Source organism: Alexandromys fortis, unplaced genomic scaffold, assembly GCF_014885135.2.
Source record: "Alexandromys fortis isolate MF-2015 unplaced genomic scaffold, M_Fortis_MF-2015_v1.1 scaffold_134, whole genome shotgun sequence".
NCBI lineage: Eukaryota > Metazoa > Chordata > Mammalia > Rodentia > Cricetidae > Alexandromys > Alexandromys fortis.
The window spans coordinates 4,407,171-4,428,875 of NW_026068007.1; the positions used below are offsets into that span (position 1 = coordinate 4,407,171).

The window sequence follows — 21,705 nt, forward strand, 5'->3', positions numbered from 1 at the left end:
CAGGGCTGCACTCCCCGATTGTCAGGACTGTCTCAGCTACTGCGGTCTGGGAGGGTGGGGGGTGGGGAGATGTCTCCTCCACTGTCTGACCCCTAGGGCTAGCCTACCCCAGCACTTAGGTTTTTCTCCACACTCCCACCTCCCCTCTGATCACTGACCTCCTCTTGGGGAAAAATTAAAACCGGCCCAACTTCTAGGACAAAAAAAAAATTGTAAATAGGGGATAAAGCACTTTCGGATGGTCCTTTGAACTTCCCCAGAATATTTTTTGTTGTTGTTGCTTTTTGTTTTTTGTTTTTGTTACCCCCCCCCCCTTTTAAGATTTATTTTTTATGTACACAGTGTTCAGCCTCCATGCCTGCAGGTCAGAAGAGGGCACCAGATCTCATTACAGATGGTTGTGAGCCACCATGTGGTTTTTGGGAACTGAAATCAGGACCTTTGGAAGAGCAGTCAGTGCTCTTAACCTCTGAGCCATCTCTCCAGCCCCCTTTCCCCTTCTTCAGAGACACGTTTTCTCTGTGTAATCCTGGTTGTCTCCTGGAACTCATTCTAGACCAGGCTGACCTTGAACTCAGAGATTTGCGTACTCTGTCTCTGGAGTGCTGGAATTAAAAGCGTGCACCTGCACTTGAACTCCTCCATTTCTACAATTCATAAGACAAAGAATAAATTTAGAATTTTACATGATCATAGGTGCATAAATGTGACTATGCAAACAGCGGGGACCCTCCAATCAGGCCTCCCTGCTTCTACTGTGATTCCTCACCAACATTACATTACTATACTTGATAAAGACTGCCTTTCCTCTCTTCCTTTACATCCTGAAAGGGAACATTTTTTTTCCATTCTCTATTCCTACTTTAAACAATCAACAGCCAATGTCCCTGTTATGGCCAAATCCATGAAGTCCCCCAAAAGCCAACAAAGAGTCAGAGTCCTGTATGTTATAGCAAAGAGCCTTTATTTTAAGCAAGTTTGCAAATTTGTTCTCTCCTCATGTTTAACGTTTTGGAATAAACATGAGAGCCCCGAGCTCAGTTAGAATTGGGTTTTTATTGTAGTAAAGGTGGGGGTGAGGGTTTTTTGAGGTTCAGGACACCTGATTGGCTGACATTTCTCTGGGGGTGTCCTGGTGAGTGTGTGTTGGCAGGTGATCCTATCTACAGCAGTTGGAATATTAGGCATTTCCTTTGAATGGTCTGTTCTTGAGTGGTGGTTGGGTAATCTCGGCTTGTGGTTCTTCCTGTAACCAGGTATTGCTTCAGGGTAAATTACTGAGACTCAGGCCTCTTATTAAATTTATGGATGGCCGGCTGAGTCCTACTCTGGCTGGTGATAATGGTTGGAAGTAAAGAACCTGCCCATACTTAGCTTATCATGGCTGACTCCCACAGTCCCAATACCTCTGGAAAATTCTACCCTAGGGGATGAAAGCTAGCCTCCCAATAGATCACTATTCTGTACTTAAGCACTTCAGTCGGTGCTGGTTAAATTTCTCGAGGTATTGGTCATTTGTTGTGTGGATGACATTCTTCTCTCCTGCTCATAAATCAGTACTTATGTGAGTGCTTAACTTTCATGGGAAACAAGATTAACAGAGCAAAATTTGAACATAGATTCATGTAACATACAAAACAATCACACTACAATTGCTTAGAATATATTATTACTTAGAATATATTATTACTTCACAACAATTTGGCCATCATCCCCTCAGTTTTAAACTTAAAATCTTACAATCTAGGCGTTGTTTATTAGTTTTGTGCTTACCCTTGGTCTGACATAATTGGTCAGACTCTCTGGGAGTTTGAGGCCAGCATGGTCTACAAAGCTAGTTCTGGGACATTCAAGAATACACAAATCCTGTCTGGAAAAAAAAAACAAAATAAATAATGAAACAAAATTTAAAAGGGGCCCTGTGGTGGTGGCACTTGCCTTTAATACCAGCACTGGGGAGGCAGAGTTAGGTAGACCTTTTTGAAATTGAAGTCAGCCTGGTCTATGGATAGAGTTCCAGGACAGTCAAGGCTGTCTAGGGAGGTGAGAGGTACAGGAGGCATGTAGATCCTTGTGCTCACTGATGAATACTAGGGAAATCAGGAATACTAAATGCACAGGGTCATCTCTTCAAAGAGAGATGTATAGCCTGTTTTCTGCCCAGAAGGCTGGGGCAGATGGGGTTAATAGTCTGGTGACCTCTGTGTTATCTGTATGGTCAGACCACAACAGCTACCCCAGATCCATATCTTGATCTTGTTTATCTCAGTCAATCACAGCAGGATCCTCCCCCAGACCCTTATCTTGAGTTGTATCCTCAGATAATCTGTAGATCCTATCCTTATGGAAGATGTCACTTGCACTTCAGAAGAGTTTCCATGTAGTCCTGTTTTAAGCTCTGCTGTGCACAGAGATGGAGTTAATAGTCACTAGGGAACATTTTCCCCCCTATTTTCTATGCTTAAATATGTCTAAAATAAAATACCTGGTGTCAGACTTTCAAAGTCTGAACCAACACTGGCCACTGAGTCAGGTTAAACAGGGCTTCCTTTTTGCTTCTTGTGGATCAACCCTCTGCTGGTGGAGGTGTGAGCAGGGACCCCACGGGTGTCTTTCAAAAGCAATCTCATGGAGTGGGTGCTGCCTTGTGGGTGGAACATCTCACTGCCAGCAGGGTCAGGAGTGAAAGGTTGGACTAGTTTTCACTAGTTTCCAAAATTAAGTTAGAGAAGGCTGACTTAAGAGCCCAGTACTGTCTTGGACCCGTTTTGAGCTCTGAAGTCAGTAGGCACAATTTCCAGGTGACGTTAAGGCGTTACTGACCATTTAAGCTATGGACAAGAGAAGGCAGGTCCACCATCTGATCCAATTGACAAGGGCAGTCCGAACCTAGAATGATCTTATGTAAAAGGGTCTTGGTCACTGTCAGAGCAGTGTCCCCTCTGAGTAGCAAAGGCTTCTGTCCAGTTGAGAAGGTGTCAACACACACAGATACTTAAACTTGGGTGTGAGATGCTTGATTTCTGTGAAGTCAAACCTCCATTTCTTGGCAGGGTTAGTCCCCTCAGATGAACAGAGTCCAGGCTACATAGAGAAACCCTGTCTCCACTTCCAACACCCCCTAGACCAAAATAATGAATACTGAATTTGACAGGTCTTTATACAGATTGACAAAGAACAAAGAGAATATTACAGCTATTTTATTACAAATGAAATAGCCATTGCCACAAACTTTGAGAAGTAAAATAATTACAAGAGAATTCTCTGAAAGTTTTATATAAAAGTCACACAAAGCTGTCATATACACATTTGTAGAAACAGGAACACATGCAAAGCAATCACAAGAAGAAAGTTCACAAACATCTGAATAGAAAGATGGCATTTTTAAAGATGCCAACACAGCAATCAGATGGCTTCCAGTAATGAAAACAAAGGACAGACATTACCAGTGACTTCAACTAAACAAATAGACCTCAATTTCTCTTTTCTAAGATTAGCTGTTACAGGTTTCCTTTAGTGATGCCTGATATACCTGAGTATGGCCAGTCTACTTAATGCCACTAGAGTTACAAATTAATTAGGGAGAAATAGTACATCTTACCTTAGTGTTACGTTAGTAGCACAACATAAGAGCTCAAAACCCAAGAATCAGTCAGGTGTTGTGCACACACCTTTAAGCACAATGCTTGGGATGTAGAGGCAGGAAGATCTCCAAGTTCCAGGTCAGCCTGGTCCACATAGTGAGTTCCATCCCATGTTGTGCTACATAGTTATGCCCTACCTCAAATACATGTTTTCAGTAGTGATCTCTCCATATTTTCAAGTCCTTATGTTGTCACTGTTGTGTGTATGTGTCACGTGTGTGTGTGTGAGTGCTAGTGCACTTGTGCACAGTGTCCCTGCACAGTCAGAGGAAACTAGTGTGAGTTCACTCTCCTTCCATCCCAGGTCTGGATGTGCAGAAGAAGCTTCTCTGACACAGTGGAGAGCAGCGCTGACCCAGACCTGCACCAGGAGGATGTGGACCCAACAGCACCAGCTCCCAGGACCTTCTGCCTTTCACTGCCAGATTGTCACTGCAGGGACAGCCAGCCTGTCGGACTGAGCAGCTTCTGGGTTCTCTGTTCTCACTGTGCATGTGGGCATTGCTAGGCTACCTAGTGTATGACTAACCGATAATAGTAATGATATTATAAAATATTACATTTTCTCTTATGACTATATTATATACAGACATTTAAAAATAAAAGACTTTTTTTTGTTCTAGAGATGGCTGCCTAGTAAGGTGTGGTTATAATAAATATCTATTACAAAAATCAATATTTTTGACAGAATTTAACTTCCAAGCAAATACCTTAGCAGAGGTGGGGCCTTTCTAGTCTGTCTCATATTGACCTAGATATACAAGAGTAAAAAGTTCACATTTTCACTAAGGAGATCTGGCTGTCCTGTTTCATATGCTAAGGATGTGCACACAACCATGTCCATTTTCAGATCCCTAGTTCAAGTAGTTCCATGTTATGGGCAAATTCAACCAGGGAGCCCCAAGGAAACAGTACAGGGTGATACGAAAGAGCCCAAGCAACTGCAAAGAGTGAAGACCATGAAATGCTGTGTCCGCAGCATCATGATTCATCTGGTGGAGGCTGATGGAAAGGGAGAATGGTGACACCAGAGGAACTCTCATGACTTCTCTGGAGCATCTTCAACCTGCAGCAAGGAAACACATCTATTGAAGGGTCTGAGGAGACACCTGGGTCAGTTCTCCTGGGTGCCCTGTACCAGTCATCACCACCCCACAGCCACCCTCACTGAGGGTCATTCAGTTCCCTCCTCCATCACCCCTGGGCTCTCCATCCTGGATCCCCTACTGTCTTCCTCCTTCTTTCCCATGTCCCAGAGCCCCAGACCCTGCTGCAGACCTGGAGATCAGAATGAAGTGGTGATGACTAGCTCTGCTTCCTGACTCGGGGCATGATGGGAGGGGCTGGAGGAGTCATGGCATCCCCTATCCAGCCTTCTTCTCCATTCTTTCTCAGCCTTAGAGTGACACACACAGGTGTGGATGTGACTGTCTCAGCCCCACCTTGTCATCTGAGCAGCCCAGATGGGAGCAGACTCCAGCAGCAGCTCAATCCTCCGGCCTGCAGTGGGGACACTGCTCGGGGGTTCTGGAGGCCGCTGCTCTATTCATTGTGAGTTCATGTGTGTGAGCATAAGCTTGCATGCCTGTAAGTGCACTGTGTGAATGCATGGTGTCTGTGGAGAAGAAGGGGCTGGATCTCCTGGATCCAGAGCTGTATAGTTACCATGTGGGTGCTGGGACTGAAACCCAAGTCTGACACAAACAGGAAGTGGTCTTGCCATTGTACCATCTCTTTATTTATATCTTTTTGTATCTATCTGTTGTACAGAATCTTCTTCTCCCTATACATTGAGTAGAGCTAACACATTCTTCATTTATGTTCCAAATGTTTCCACATCTGCATCATGGGACCCTATTGATTAGGAACCTGCTCTGATCAGGCACCTGCTGTGTTCCCTTCTCATTCCACACTTGCTCTGTGACATGATTCCTGTCCTGTCAAGGGTGAGCGTGCACACGCTATTGCTAGCAGGTGACATGAACTCCAGATCTCCTGCCTCCTTTCCCAATAAGATGCTATAGATGAGGGTCAGCATCATGTCTTCAGGAATTCGTTCCTGCTTCCCCACCCCTCGCCCACCTTTGTCTCACCCACTCCCAGCACGGCCCTCAGTACCTTAACTGTCAATGATTCTCCTCAGAGACCACAGAAGAAGGGAGTAGCGGAGGATTATCAGTGGGACAGAGATGTTGGGCTTGATGGCCAGGGACAAAGGCTGGTCCACATGTGGAGTAGTGGTTGTTGAGGCTGAAGTAGAAACACAAGTTGAGTCTTTGAGGAGACCTCAAAGCTGAGGAAATCTCACCATAGCTTCTGGGTTCTCTAGCAATTCAGCAACACACAGAGTTCCACCCCCATTGCTATGTAACAACTGTTTAGGTGGATCCTGAGTAGGAAGGAAGAGACGGCATGTTCCGTGACCTCATGAGACTCAGGCAGCTTTGGTAGGAGAAGCAGGATAATAATGGAGCCTCATCTTTCCTCTGGCAGGATAGGAGGCATGAGATGACCCGTGAGGATGGTGCCAGGGAAGAAGACAGATCAGCTGAGATGAAAAGCAACAGTGAGTGCAGAATGAGGAAAAGGCCAGGAAATACAAGGTGCTCAGACTGTGACAGCCAGCGAGAACCGCAGTGAGAGAACCATGTATCCACAATTAATGAGATAGGAGAGGGAGAGAAATGAAATAAATGACGGAAAAAAATGACCACTAACCCAAGGACTCATGGTGATTAGATTACTACACACACACACACACACACACACACACACACACACACACACTAATCTGCAGTGAGTTTCTGCCCCTTCTTCCCAGTTACCTGTAGGCTCCAGCTTTTCTTCCAAGAGTGACTTCATCATCTCCTTAAACCAGGCCCTGCAGTCCCCCTGTGAGGTCCTGGATAAGAAGTCTGTTAAATCCTTGTTTTTTTCCCACATCTCCTTCATCCACCTGGATCCAGGATCAACTTCAGTCCACTTTCCAGTGCTTGAGTCAACATGAACCATTTTGTGTCCATTGAGGTCAAAGTCCCAGGATCCATTGAAATGTCCATCTCCTTCATGCCAACAACACAGCCTGGCCTGCAGAGAGAGGGGCTCTGTGCCCATTGGAAAGAGATCAGCCATTGCTCTTGATGAATCCTGTCCCTTCCCCTCTCTTCTCATTCTCTGACCTTGCTCTACCCCACAGCCTTGCTGCAGGACCTCTTAGGTTTGACTACCAGTGATTCATTCTTTTCCTCCATGAAAACAATGAATGTCCCTAACCTGTCACAAATCCTGTTCTTTCCTTCAGGGGCACATCTGATATGTTCTTTTATTTAGTTTGTGGCAGTGCAGATTGACCCATGGCCTCATGCATGCCAGGCAAGCACTCTACCCCAAGAATATGGGGCCATTTGAAGCTTACCTCTGAATGTCTTCTTCTCCCGCTTCATGTGAACCGCTTGTTCTTTGAGCAGGTCAACTCCATCTTTCAGAGTATCAACCTGTTTGTCACAGATCTTTGTGGCATTCAGTCGGTTCCCCCAAGCACCAATGGCTTGGCAGTTGCTGCTGCTGCTGTATGAAAGAAAAGTCTCTTCGTTCAGTTGGCCTTGGACTTTGTGCCTCCATGGTCCAGACCCTGACTTGCCAACAGTGAAGCTGTAGCAAAGAGAAGCAGCATCTGTGAAGGAAACATGCAGTGAGGTTAGGGATAAGGAGCAGGGGCTCAGGGACAGTCTTTGCCTGTGGCAATAAGTGACCTCAAAAACTCTACCATAGAACTCCTACAGTTGATAAATACCTTCAATGATTGGCAGGATACAAGATCAACTCAAAAAAAAAATCAGTAGCCTATAAGAGGAGAGAGGGCCTGCTTCTCATCCTGGCAGCCCAGCTAGCTTACACCCGAAATAACCCACAGAAATTGTTTTAATTAAATTACTGCTTAGCTCATTATCTCTAGGCTATTATTGACTAACTCTCACATCTTGATTTAACCCATATCTAATAATCTGTATGTCACCATGAGGTGTGGCTTACCGGGAAAGATTTAGTATGTTTAACCTGGCGTCTCTGTCTCTGTGGTGGCTCTCCGTCTCTGCTTTTTTCCTCCCAGAATTTAGTTTTGTCTTCTCTGCCTACCTAAGTTTTGTCCTATCAGGACAAGAAGTTTCTTTATTGATTAGCCAATGAAAGCAACACAAACAGAAGGATCTCCTACACCAGTAGCCCTCCTATACACAAATGATAAAGAAGCTGAGTGGGAAATTAGAGAAATATCACCTTTCACAATAGCCACAAATAGCATAAAATATCTTGGGGTAACACTAACCAAGGAAGTGAAAGACCTATTTGACAAGAACTTTAAGTCTTTGAAGAAAGAAATTGAAGAAGGTACCAGAAAATGGAAAGATCTCCCATGCTCTTGGATAGGTAGGGTCAACATAGTAAAAATGGCAGTCCTACCAAAAGCAATCTACAAATTCAGTGCAATCCCTATCAAAATCCCAACATAATTCTTCACAGACACTGAAAGAAAAATAATCAACTTCATATGGAAAAGCAAACAAAACCAAACCAAACCAGAATAGCCAAAACAATTCTGTATAATAAGGAACTTCTGGAGGCATCACCATCTGTGATATCAAGCTCTACTACAGAGCTACAGTAAGGAAAACAGCTTGGTATTGGCATAAAAACAGAGACATTGACCAATGGAATCGAATAGAAAGAAGACCCTGATATTAATCCATATACCTATGAACACCTGATTTTTGACAAAGAAGCTAAGATTATACAATGGAAAAAAGAAAGTATCTTCAACAAATGGTGCTGGCGTAACTGGATGTTAACATGTAGAAGAATGAAAATAGATTCATATCTATCCCCATGCACAAAACTCAAGTCCAAATGGATTAAAGACCTAAATATAAATGCAAGTACACTGAACCTGATAGAAGAAAAAGTAGGTAGTAGTCTTCAATGCATGGGCTCAGGAGAACACTTCCTAAATATAACCCCAATATCACAGACACTAAGAGCAACAATAAATAAATGGGACTTCCTGAAACTGAGATGCTTCTGTAAAGCAAAGGACACAGTCAATAAGACAAAAAAGCAGTCTACTGAATGGAAAAAGATCTTCACCAACCCCACATCAGACAAAGGATTGATCCCCCAAATATATAAAGAACTCAAGAAATTAGACATCAAAATTTTAAATAACACAATTAAACATGGCGTATAGAACTGAACAGAGAATTCTCAAGAGAAGAATCTCAACTGGCCAAAAGATACTTAAGGAAATGTTCAACATCCTTAGCCATTAGGGAAATACAAATCAAAACAACTTTGAGATACCATCTTATCTCAAATGTCAGAAATGGCTAAGATCAAAAACACCAATAATGGCTTATATTGGAGAGGATGTGGAGTAAGAGGAACACTCATCCATTGCTGGTGGGAACGCAAACTTGTACAACCACTTTGGAAATCAGTATGGTGGCTCTCAGAAAATTGGGAGTCAACCTTTCTCAGGATTCAGCAATTCTACTTTTGGGCATATATACAAATGATGCTCAATCATACTACAATGGTATTTGTTCAACTATGTTCATAGCAGCATTATTTGTAATAGCCAGAATGTGGAAACAATATAGATGCCCCTCAACCGAAGAATGGATAAAGAAAATTTGGCACATTTACACATTGGAGTACTACTCAGTGGTAAAACAATGACATCTTGAATTTTGTATGCAAATGGATGGAATTAGAAAACACTTTCATGAGTGAGGTAACCCAGACCCAAAAGATGAATATGGTATGTACTCACTCATAAGTGGATACTAGCGATAAACAAAGGATATTGAGCCTATAGTTCATGATCCTAGAGAAGTTAAGCAATAAAGTGAGCCCAAAGTAAAACATATATAGATCCATCTGGAAAGGGGGAAATAGAGAAGATTGCCTGACAAAATTGGGAGCATGGGGGTGGAGGTAGAAGGAAGGGTGGAAGGGGAAGAAGAGGGGAGAATGAAAGAGTCGAGGAAAACTTGAGGGAATGGGATAGTCAAGATGGAGGAAGGACAGAGACGAGAGCAAGGAAGGAGATATCTTGATCAAGGGAGCCACTATAGGGTTAACAGAAACCTGGCTCTAGAGAAATTCCCAGGAATACATAAGGATGACCCGAGCTAGGACCCTAAGCAATAAAGGAGAGGGGGCCCAATCTTGACTTGCCCTGTAGTTAAACTGACGAATATCTTAAATATCACCATAGAACCTTCATCCAGCAACTGATAGAAACAGAGGCAGAGACCCACATCGGTGCACGGGACTGAGCTCCCGAGGTTCAGTTGAAGAGTGAGAGGAATGAGAATGTGAGCAAAGAGGTCAAGACCATGATGGGTTCACCCACTGAAACAGTCTGCCTGAGCTAGTGGGAGCTCACCAACTCCAGCTAGACTGGGAAGAACCAAGAATGGGACCAAACTGGTCCCTCTGAATGTGGTTGGCAGTTGCATGGCTGGGGCAGACTGAGGGGCCACTGGCAGTGGCGCCAGAATTAATCCCTTCTGGGTTTTGGGGAACCTATTCTCTTTGGATGGTTGCCTTGCCTGGCCTGGATATAGTGGCGAGGGCCTTCGACAGTGTGCCTTGCCCTCTCTGAGGATTGGATGAGGGTGGGGTAGGAGGGTATATGGAGGGACTGTGAGGAGGGGAGTGAGTGGGAACTTGGGTTGGTATTTTTTTTAATCTAATAAAAATAGTTTTTCTTGGTAATGAACACATTGTTCATAAAATATATTGTTTTGTTAAGATGATAATCTATTGACCTGTATTACTTGATTATACATTACAGTTTTAAATGAGCTACATAAACACAATACCTTTATCAAGAGCAGAAATACATATATACAGTATAACAAAATTGACCTAAAACTTGTATCAATAGAGCAAGATTCATACCAATGCAATTCTTTATAGCATATCCCCTTTTAAATGTAAACAAACATTTATAAACAATCACTTAGGGAATTTCACCAATTTGTTGGCGGAGGGCTATTAGTTTGTTTTCAGCTGCTCAACCCTGAAATAATCACCCAGAAACTTTATCATTTGAATCTGTGCTTGGCCTATTAGCTCTAACCTCTCACTGGCTAGCTCTTACATCTTAATTTAATATGCTTATCGCCACATGGCTGTGGCTTACCAGGTAAAGTTCTGTCCAGTGTCTGTCTCCAGCGGGGCTACATGACATCTCTCTGACTCTGCCTTCTTTCCCCCAGCATTTACTTTAGTTTTCCCTGCCTACCTCTATTCTGCCCTGTGCAGGCCCAAGACAGTTCTTTATTGACTAATGGTATTTACAGCATTCAGAGGGGAATCCCACATCAAATTGCCACCTGGTGGAAGATGGGGTAAATTACTTTATGGGTGGTAAAGCGGGGAAAGCTGGATGCCTATGGAGGGGGAACAGGTTGGTAGATATGAACCACATGGGAATCAAGGCTGAGCTTGGAGGGACAAATCTAATCAGGGATTCGGAAGACTGAGGGAGAGAGGGATTATGGCAGGTTCTATAGGGTGTGCTATGGTTTGAAATCCTGCTTTAGATCAGAAAGAAAGAAGGTTAAAAAAAATGTGGCCATGTGTGTTGTTATGGCTGCCTTGTCCCTGGAAGCATGCTGTTGTCCTGAGCTCCCACCCAACTCCCCGCAGACCCTTCATCTCACTCACCGGCAGTTGTGGCCTTCGCAACCGTAGACAATAGTACCAGAAAAGACAGAAGCAGTGTAAAGTCCATGTCTTCAGCTGGTGCCTTGTCAGACTATACCAGAATCCAGACATTTATAATAAGACCACACCCAACTCTCACCACTAACAGACCCTTGCTCACCCTATCAACCAGCTGTGACCACCTCACACCACTTCTGGGCTCCTCCCTGTCTTTGGGCAGCAGTTGTCCATAAACCAATAACTCCCAGGTCCTACCTTTTATGACTCAGGTCACAACTTCCAGGGAGTGAAGAGAATGGCTTTGCTATTGCCTGATCTTCAGACTGAGCTCCAGGACAGCTAGAACTTTAAGGAGAAATGCTGTCTGGGGGATGGGGACCATTAAACACACAGAATCGTCTTTTCTGTCAAGAGAGATGTATAACCTGTTTTCTGCCCAGAAGGCTGGAAAGAGATGGGGTTAATAGTCTGGTGACCTCTGTGTTATTTGTATGGTCAGATCACAACAGCTATCCCAGATCCTTATCTTGATCTTGTTTATCTCAGTCAATCACAACAGGATTCTCCTCCAGTCTCTTATCTTGAGCTTGTGCCCTCAGTTAATCCCCTAAAACCAATCTTTATGGAAAATGTCACTTGTTCTTGAAATGAGCTTTGTTGTATTAAGCTTTGCTGTGTACATGGGACTGAGTTAATATCCACCAGGAGCCATTTTCCCAATTGTGTGGTAGTTAGAAATGGCCAAAATAAACTACCTGGGGTCAGACTTTCAAAGTCTGAACCAATACTGCCCACTGAGTCTGGTTAAACTGGGCTTCCTTCTTGCTTCCTGTGGATCAACCCTCTGCTGGTGGAGGTGTTAGCAGGAACCCCACAGGTGTCTTTCAAAGGCATTCTCATGGGGTAAATGCTGTCTTGTGGGCGGTACAATTCACCCTAAGCAGGGTCAGGAGTGAAAGGTTGGACCAATTTTCACTGGTTTTCATAATTAATTTAGAGAAGGCTGACTTAATAGTTCAGTTCTACCTTGGACCCTGTCCTGAGCTCTGAGGTCAGTAGGCACAATTTCCAGGTTACATTTAAGGCATTACTGACCATTTAAGCTATGGATAAAGAGAAAGCAAACCCATTACCTTATTATGATTGACAGGGGCAGTCTGTACCTAGAAATATTTTTATCTAAAAGAGTCTTGTTCACTGTCAGAGCAGTGTCCCCCTGAGTAGCAAAGGCTTCTATCCATTCTGAGAAGATACCAACACATACTAATGGATACATCTACACACTACATCTGATGTGAGGAGGCTTCATCTCTGGGAAGTCAAATTTCCATTTCTTATCATTGGCTACTCTCTTCAGATGGACAGAGGGGACCTGTTTGTCTCTTGCCTTCTTGGGTTGACCTCAGTGCAGGAGAGACTTTGAGAGGCAGCCTGAGCAGCCACCGCTCAGAGAGACATAATCTGGAACCTGGAAGATAAGACCTTAGTCAGTCTGGTGGCATCCAGTGTGTGGTCTAGGCAGTCGATGTACCACAAGGCATCTGAGGGCAACAGTGAGGATGCTCTCTGTTATTCCTTGGTCGCTTGTGCCTTTAAGGGACAAGCCACACCCACTCCCAGTGACCTCTGACCACTCTGGAAACTCTCTTCTTACCGTCCCCTTTCTGGTGTGCACCTCTCTCTCTCTCTCTCTCTCTCTCTCTCTCTCTCTCTCTCTCTCTCTCTCTCTCTCTCTCTCTCTCTCTCCCTCTCTCCTTTAATAAATGTTTATGCCTATTTTCTGTGTCTATGTGTCTGTTTACACGCGCCCACCTGCTGTTGGGAACCCACCACCGCTTGGCTCCCCCGGCTGCACGGCCCGCCATCACCGCTCTGAGACCGGCAGCCGTCTCTGCTTTGGGACTGCCTGTATACAGCCACCAGCCCAGCAGAGACGCTCTGGGGTTCTGCACTGGGGACCTGCTAGCGGCTCCAGACACAATGGGCTCACATCTGCCCGCTTGGGTGGCTCTCCTGGGAACCTGCGAGTCTCTGTGCCTAGGACCCGCTGCATATTTTTTTTTTTTAAAAACAACACTCAAGTCCAGCAATGGTGTAGGAGGTCCTTCTGTTTGTGTGTTGCTTTCATTAGTTAATTAATAAAGAAACTGCTTTGGCCTGATAGGGCAGAACTTAGGTAGGCAGAGAAGACAGAACTGAATTCTGGGAGGAAAAAAGCAGGGTCAGGGAGAGCTGCCACGGAGCTGACAGAATCAGACACGCTGAATCTTTCCCAGTAAGCCACGACCTCGTGGTGAACACAGATTATTAGAAATGGGTTAAATCATAATGTGAGAGTTAGCCAATAAGAGGCTAGAGATAATGGGCCAGGAAGTGATATAATTAATACAATTTCTGTGTGGTTATTTCAGGTGTAAGCTAGCCGGACGGCCGGGACCAGCAAAGGGCCCTTCGCCCCCCCCCCCCCCCACCGCTCTCCTTACAGCACAGCAAGCTCCACTATTCCGTTGACTCTTGTGTTGCAGTTTGGGAGAGGGCCTTATCCTCTTCCTACTGGGAGTCAGTGAGTTGGGGATGGAGCTATGAATGAAGAAAGGCAATGGGCTGGATGGAATGGGCTCTGCAGGCATCTCTCTGGCTTGGCAGGCTGCCCAATCTGCTCTCTGTTTTTTGGGGGCTTGTTCCTTGTTGGCTGCTTGATGCCTCTTGTAATCTGTAACAGTCACCTCTTTAGGGAGCCAAACCAGAGCCACAATTACCTCCTTGTTTTAAAGTCTTCCCCTCAGCAGTCAGTAGTCCTCTCTCCTCGTGATTCATGGCTTGGGTATGAAGGGGAGCAAAGCACACCTGCTGTCCATATGAATGTTTACTCGTCTGTCCCTTCACCAGTGTAGGGCTTGAGTGAGAACTCAGTTCCGCTTTGGGGCCGCTATCCCTGAGGTATGGCCTGTGCCCATACAGTAACTCTCCTGACTCATTTGAGGACTAGAGTTCTCCCTCAGTTTCAGCACACATCAAAGGCTGGCCTCTCGCACTGACAGAAGCCATGATGCTGTGTTGTCAAAAGAAGTTTGTTTTGCTCTCTGTTTCCTGGAAGCTGACTTTCCTCAGCCTAAAACCCTGACTTGTTTCTGAGAATACTCTTACCCTCCCTGAACCTCCCTAACCTTCCCTAACAGCATGGTGACCACATGTTTTTTTTTTTAAATTTATTTATTATGTATACAATATTCTGTCTGTGTGCATGTCTGCTGGCCAGAAGAGGGCACCACACGTCTTTACAGATGGTTGTGAGCCACCATGTGGTTGCCGGGAACTGAACTCAGGACCTCTGGAATAGCAAGTAGTGCCCTTAACCCGCTGAGCCATCTCTCCAGCCCTCACATGTTTTTTTTTTTAAAGATTTTTTTCCCCCTTGTGTTTCCTTATTGTCCCACTGTCCCTGTCTTCTGTAAAATGATTTGTGATTTTACTCCTTAAAAGGGGCTCAAGAGATGGATTTGGGGTTGTACCCTTTAAACCCCAACACTTGGATGCTACCTCAATAAAAAAATCAAGTTTGCTTCAAATTTGGCCCAAATTGTGGTGTGGCCTTATTGTCGCAGTTGGAATTAACATGAACAAGTTGACTCAAAAGTCGGTAGCTTTTCAGCATCCAAAGCAACTGCTGAGGACAAAAGGAATTTCTTGCCTCTGCTCTTCTTGCATCCTGGGTGGGGCTGTGGTTGGGAGGATGGACTCCAGGAGAGCATAGGGCTTGGGGCTTATTAGGAAAGGGGTGGAGATGAGTCTGAAAGCGGTGGGGAGATGTGGAAGAGGAAGATGGGCTGTAGGCAGGGTGGAGGGAATCCAACAGAAGGTCTCAGCCTAGGAAGGGAGCAGGACACGTGGCTGGAGGCTGGTGACAGGAGTTTTTTTAGAAACCTAAACATCAGAATAATCTCCAGAATCACAACCCTTAAGCCAAGCTAAAGATGGGTTTTAAACAAGAGTCAGAAAAACAAAAACAAACAAACAAAAACAAGAGTCAGTCGTTTATCAATATAAGGGAATTGATCAGGGTACCCTGGGTCCTGTGTCACTGAGTCAAACTGCCTTTGCCGGAGCTGGGTCCAGGGTCCAGTAAATGGCCATCCCATGTCACAGGGCCTGTCAGTCTCACAGTTTCAGAGCAAGCATCCCCTGCATTCCTCCCCAAACCCCTGGGAGAAATTCTTTAGCATTCACTGACGTCGTGAGGATTTAGAGTTGGTGATCTTGTTAGGAGAATGTTTATGTGACTGGTCTAAGTAGACAAATCCAGTAACCCTGGCAATGAAGAGAGGAAGAGGCATGAGATCTTCTACAGCTCCCCTGGAAACAAGTGAGAATTAGGACAGGGAGCAAGTGAGAATACAAGCAGGGGAGGAGGAGTTTGTGACTTCAGCAGTGAGTTGATATGACTGGAAATGCCCTATCCTGGAGAGCAGAGGTACCAACAGCAATCACAGGGGGTGCCACCTTGTGGTGGAATCATAAGAAAAAACAGCTGACGTCTCTAGGGACCAAAAGAGGAACAGAGCAAACAACTACATGCAGATGTTGCCACCTAGTGGCAGAATCCAGAAAACCCATCAGAATCCCAGTAAATCACAGCGATTAAAGTCCAGGTCCCCTGTCAGGGGAGCAAGAGAAAACAGAATCACCAGACACAAAATCAAGAGCCACTCCTTGGGCCAAATGTTCCTGTCATGCATTCAAGTGCTCACACAGTTGGCCATCCACTCTTTCAAGAAAACTGAAATCTTGTCTCTCATGAGAGGCAGAAACGGAATAGCAGATCCCCCACCACTGCATCCCACTTTAGCATGGGACAACGGAGGAAGAAGTTCTCCTTACAGTTTTCTTTCCTAATCCCAATGCGGCTTCTTTGTCCCTTTCCTCTGTAATCAGAACCAGAACTGAATTCACTACAGAGACCTACTTCCTAGACTATCCAGAGGGATTTTATATGTTATTTGGGGAAATTGCTGCCATCCCAGATTCCTTTGGACTCAGTGAGAGGACCATGGCCCTGGAAGGTTTATCAGTAGGTACCTCCCCTGCAACCTCCTCATGGGAGGGAAGGCAGGGGACAAGGCTGAACACCACAGAGATCGAGCTGGGGCCTCTAAATGAAGTGATCCAGGTGAGATAGTCACTGACAATGATGCTGATTAAATCAATCAAAAGTTTTGCATCTTTTAAAGCAATTGGCAGTAAAATGTGAGCTCGTGCATCTAAAGTCTCTTGGTAACTGAGCTGAGCGGTGCAGTGTTTAAAAAAGACAAAATCACAGTGACATCAGTGCTCAAGGTGGGGGGATTACAGCAGTGATGAATTTGAGGTAGCCTAGTATTTTAGTTTTTTTTTTTTTTGCAAAGCTCAGCAGTATTTCCCAGACCCTCCACAACTGTTATTCATTTACATGTTTTAGCTGTTTTAGTTTTATGTTTAGTCTTGCACAACCCCCAGTTATTTTGGTTAATACACCTGGACCATAGTTAGGGTCAAGGACAGTGCCAAAGGCAGTACCAAGGTGGACATGGCTCTTGGAGAAAGGGTGAGAAGTGTCCAGGCAGTCACAGAAAAAGCTGGGACGAGATAGCATTACCTTGGTCATTGCAACTGGATTTAGACTTTGAAGGAGAAGCTCTCAGCGAAGTTTTACCTCTTGGCAATCTGTTACTGGAACTACCCCCTTTTCTTGGGCAGAAGTTTAGAATATTCCACAGCATCCTCTGTACTTTTCTTCCTGTGTTGTTTCTTCAAAGCATCAGTGGTTCATCAGTGTTTGAGATGCAGGACACATGGGGTAATAGATGCCTAAACTTGGGTGCTTTAGTCCTGGTGTCTTGTCTTCTATGTTTAAAGGCTTTCTGAAAACATTTTGGTGGGTTTGATGGCTATTCTGGGTTGCCAAATTGACTACATCTGGATTTAACCCAAACCCCCAAACCTAGCCATACCTGTGAGTGACTAATTTCTTACTTAAATCATTTGATGTGGGCAGATCCCACTTCTAATCTTGATCTTTGAGGTGGGAAGACACCGTTTTAACACAGATCTTTTGAGATAGAGGTAAGAGGCCTCTAATCTGGGCCACAATTTCTGCTGACCGCCTATGTAAAGGACACGAAGAAGCTTGCCCTTCTTCTAACTGGAAAGTGCATTCTTTCTTTCTTCTCTGAGACAGGGTTTCTCTGTGTAGCCCTAACTGTCCTGAAATTTGCTTTTGTTTACCAGGCTGGCCTGGAATTCACAGGAATCCACCTGCCTCTGTCCCCCCCCCCCCAATTGCTGGGATTAAGGGCGTGTGCCATGATGCCTGGCTTTTTTCTTTTTCTATAGAGAATATTAGTGGGATTTTTAAGAGAGATCACTGAGTCTGTAGGTCACTTTGGTATGAACATTGTAAATGTATTTCTTTACAACCAATGAATACAAGGTGTGTCTCCAATTAGTTGTGGCCCTTTCAGTTTCTTTCATCTGTCTGGAATTTCTAGTCTCAGATCTTTTACCTCTTTGGCTGAAGTTGTTGATGTTACTGACAAGGAAGCAGTTCTCTTAATTTAATTTTCTGATCAAATGTTGTTAGTGCATGTAAATAGAACTGATTATTTTTGTTTGCTGATTTTTTTAATCCTATAAGTTCATACTCAATCTATTATCCTAACATCATTTGTTGGACTCCAGAGTTTTCTAAGCTTGCTATCACGACAAATGCAAGCAGAGACTCCTTAACCTCTTCATTTCTAAACTTGATGCATTTTATGTATTTTTCTTGCCCAATTAGCTAGGATTTCTAGTGCCACATTGAGTAGAGATGCGAATGGCACCTCCTGGCTTCAACTTCTCACCGTTAAGTATCCTGCTATCTGTATTGTAAGTCTTTGTGAGTGTGTGTGTGTGTACATTCCTCCCATATTTAATTTCCTGACAGATTTTTATCAGAAAGTGTGTTGAGTTTTGACAGTTTTTCTTTTTCTGCATTTGTTGAGGGGGGGATGATGATGCTTTTGCCTTTTATCATTTGGTACATCACATTTATTGATTAGAGTGTCATTCAACTTTCCTTGCCCATTGATGTGCAAGTGAGGGCAGGGAGTACAAGGGGTAGAGGAACGAGTGTCTTCATTGAGTTTTACTACTTCGTTGATTTTTTTCTAGTGTATCTGTATTTTCTACTTTTTAAAAAGATCCTTATCTTATCATTCTTGTTTTCATTCTTCTGGTTTCCAGAGGTTAGTTTGCTCTGCTCTTTGTTTTTAGGGTATAGATCAAGATTGTTAACTGGAAGCCTTCCTTAGCTTAATGTAAGCATATATTACTTCATGGTTTCCTTTAACAGTACTTTTCCTGTGTGCGGCAGATTCTTTCCAGAAAGTTATCTTTAATGTCTGTTTCAGGTCTCTTGCTGCAGCAAGGCGAGTGGGAGCACCTGGAGCGCGAGCTCGAAAGGAGACTCCACGGGTTGTAAGAAAATGGCAGACAAGCCGGACATGGGGGAAATCGCCAGCTTCTATAAGGCCAAGCTGAAGAAGACCAAGACGCAGGAGAAGAACACCCTGCCGACCAAAGAGACCATTGAACAGGAAAAGAGGAGTGAAATTTCCTAAAAGCCCAGACTGGAGGATTCCCCCACCCCAGCCCACCCCGTCCGTCTCCAAGACCCCCTCGTGATGTGGAGGAAGAGCCACCTGCAAGATGGACGCGAGCCACAAGCTGCACTGCTGCACTGTGAACCCGGGCACTCCGCTGCGCCGATGCCACCGGCCCGCGGGTCCCTGAAGGGGGACCCCCCACTAATCGGACTGCCAAATTTCACCCATTTGCCCTGGGATATTATAGAAAATTATTTGTATGATTGATGAAAATAAAACACCTCGTGGCAAAAAAAATAATGTCTGTTTCACGTAAATAACATTTATATACAAGAAAACAGGACTATCAAAATTTGGATTTTTGCTTAGGATAAATGTTCATACAAGTTTTAAAAATTATTTTATTTTATGTGTATGTATGTTGTTTTGCCTGAATATATGTGTGCACAACATGTATATGCCTGGTGCCCTTGGAGGACAGAGGAGGGTGTCATATTCCTGGAACTGCAGTCATCTGTAACTCCAGCTACACATAACTACTGTTGTGAGCACCATGTGGGTGTTTGTATTTGAACTTAGGTCCTCTGGAAAAGCAGCCGGTGCCCTTAATCATTGAGGCATCCTTCTAGCTTTCTATGTGTTTTTTTTTTTTTTAAACCTCAGTATATATTTGTGGTTGCTTAAATAAGAATGGCCCACATAGGCTCATAAATTCGAATGCTTGGTAACCAGGGAGGGGCATTATTAGGTTTGGCTTTGTGGAGGAAATGTGTCACTGGGGTGGGCTTTGGGGTTTCAAATGCATGTCTGAGCAGTCTTCTCTGGTGAATACCCCACAACATTTCTGGAAGTCTGACCAAGATCCCAGAACCAGACCTAAAGACACCAGAGACCCCGGGAACAGAGAAGACTGTGGTGGTCAAGGAGCTCCAAGGGTAGTGGTCCTCAACTTTTTGGAGGGTTCAAGGGGCTTTTCAAAGTGGTCACAGGCCACATGTCAGATAGCTTGCATATTGGATATTTATACTATGATTCATGACACTAGCAGAATTACAGTTATGAAGGAACGACAAAAATAATCCTTGGCCATGTAAGGTGGCAGCAGTGGCCGGGCGCGGAAAGTGGAGGACGACAGGGAGTGGGGATGGGGAAACGCAGGAGCAGACGGGTCCACCACGCGCCCCGCCAGCCTCCGACCTGAGGGAGCGGCGAGGGGGGGGGAACTTTAATCGCTTCCTGAGGGGGGAAAATGGGGAAGAGTTCTGTGCTCCAAACCCCGTGATTGCTGCCCACCGCGCGAACCTGAGAGAAAGTTGACCTGCCCAGAGGCTTGCTCTGCGCCTGGTCTGCAAGAGGCAGAGGTGTCTGTTTGTCCATTCTGTCTGCCCCATGCTCCCTGACAGCCAGAGTAAGAGACCGAGCCGCACTGCCTGGTCGCGTGGGTCAGGGCTCTTGCCCCATCCTTCCACGGGGGACACGAAGGCAAAAGCCGGGTCTATTTCTCTTCTCTGTCCTGCAGCCACCGCCCTGCTTCCTATTTCCCCTCTTTCCCCGCTGAGTATTTTTTTCTTTTGGGGGGGGCGCGAAAAAGACGGAGTCTCTTTTCTATGCTACTCCCTCTGCGCCCTTTGAAAGCCCCCCCCCCAACTATGGTTATCCTTTGTCCAGCTCCTTTGCCACCTCGGGGCCACCTCCAGAAACAAGCATTTCAGATCACACAAAGTATCCAGGAGCAAAATCAGATTAAAAAAAAAGAAAGTTCTATGTTAAGGGAAACTGAGATGAGAAATAAAAACTTCAAATCTCCTGTGTGTGTGTGTGTGTGTGTGTGTGTGTGTGTGTTTGTGTGCGTGTGTCTGTCTGTCTCTGTGTGTTAAATTCTCTTGCAAACATACAGTTCACCTACAAAAACACACTTAAAAGTGATAACAAATTCAAAATTTTTCTACCAAGAATTTGGACTTTTCCTATGTAAAAGCCTCTTCTCAAACAGAAAAAGATAATCATTTTTATCTGATGAGTACTTTGTCTGTGTGTGATTCTCTGCACTGTGTGTGTGCAGTGCCCATAAGAGGCCAGGAGCCTGCATGGAATCCCCTGGAACCTCACTAACCCAGGTTGTGAGCTGCTGTGTGAATGCTGGGGATCCAGCCTGGATCTCCTAAGAGCAGCTGGTGTTCTCACCCTCTGAGTCCCCTCTCCAGATCCCAGAAGCTGCTTTTAATTGTAAGTAGTTTTCTGATAGCAGAACTTTCCTAAATGTCCTAGGTTCCAATGTCACAGAGTGGAGGAGAAAAGTTGAGGGGTTGCAGAGCGCAGTCGGACCGAGGCAGGGGGCGCGGGCTTCAGGAGGGCTGCTGAGGACGATCGCGGTGGCGACTCGGTGCGGTGGCGGCAGGAGGACGCCAGGCCCGGCCTGCCGTCCCTGTGGACTTCTCTGCCAGTGTGGCCTTCATATCAGAGGCGCAGGAGAGAGCGGGCAGGCTAGCACAGCGGGAGACCGAGGCAGTGGAAAGGGGTCAGGCCGCCACTTCGCTTTCAGGCTCAGCTGCCGAGAAGGGACCTGCAGTATGAGGTAGAGGCGCGTCTCGCCAGCACCTCTCTCTCTTCTCTTCTCTTCTCTTCTCTTCTCTTCTCTTCTCTTCTCTTCTCTTCTCTTCTCTTCTCTTCTCTTCTCTTCTCTTCTCTTCTCTTCTCTTCTCTTCTCT

The 21,705-nt window shown here is 45.0% G+C and overlaps 2 protein-coding genes across 2 annotated transcripts in view; one reads left to right on the forward strand and one right to left on the reverse strand.

The window, feature by feature from the left end:
- Positions 1-3,185: 3,185 nt before the first annotated feature.
- The window catches only part of LOC126513305 (UL16-binding protein 1-like), a 56,073-nt gene continuing 37,553 nt past the window's right edge, over positions 3,186-21,705 (reverse strand). Inside the window, exons 3-7 of the mRNA XM_050161603.1 lie at positions 11,376-11,720; positions 7,060-7,317; positions 6,470-6,748; positions 5,763-5,894; positions 3,186-4,710 (exon numbers count right to left, since the gene is read on the reverse strand). Coding sequence (XP_050017560.1) covers positions 5,764-5,894; positions 6,470-6,748; positions 7,060-7,317; positions 11,376-11,442 — 735 coding nt within the window. The 5' untranslated portion in view covers positions 11,443-11,720 and the 3' untranslated portion in view covers positions 3,186-4,710; position 5,763. The remainder of the gene's footprint in view (positions 4,711-5,762; positions 5,895-6,469; positions 6,749-7,059; positions 7,318-11,375; positions 11,721-21,705) is intronic.
- On the forward strand, positions 18,793-19,050 carry LOC126513308 (thymosin beta-10-like). The gene has a single exon (XM_050161607.1). It carries the CDS (start codon positions 18,878-18,880, stop codon positions 19,010-19,012), a length of 135 nt encoding a protein of 44 aa, XP_050017564.1. The 5' UTR covers positions 18,793-18,877; the 3' UTR covers positions 19,013-19,050.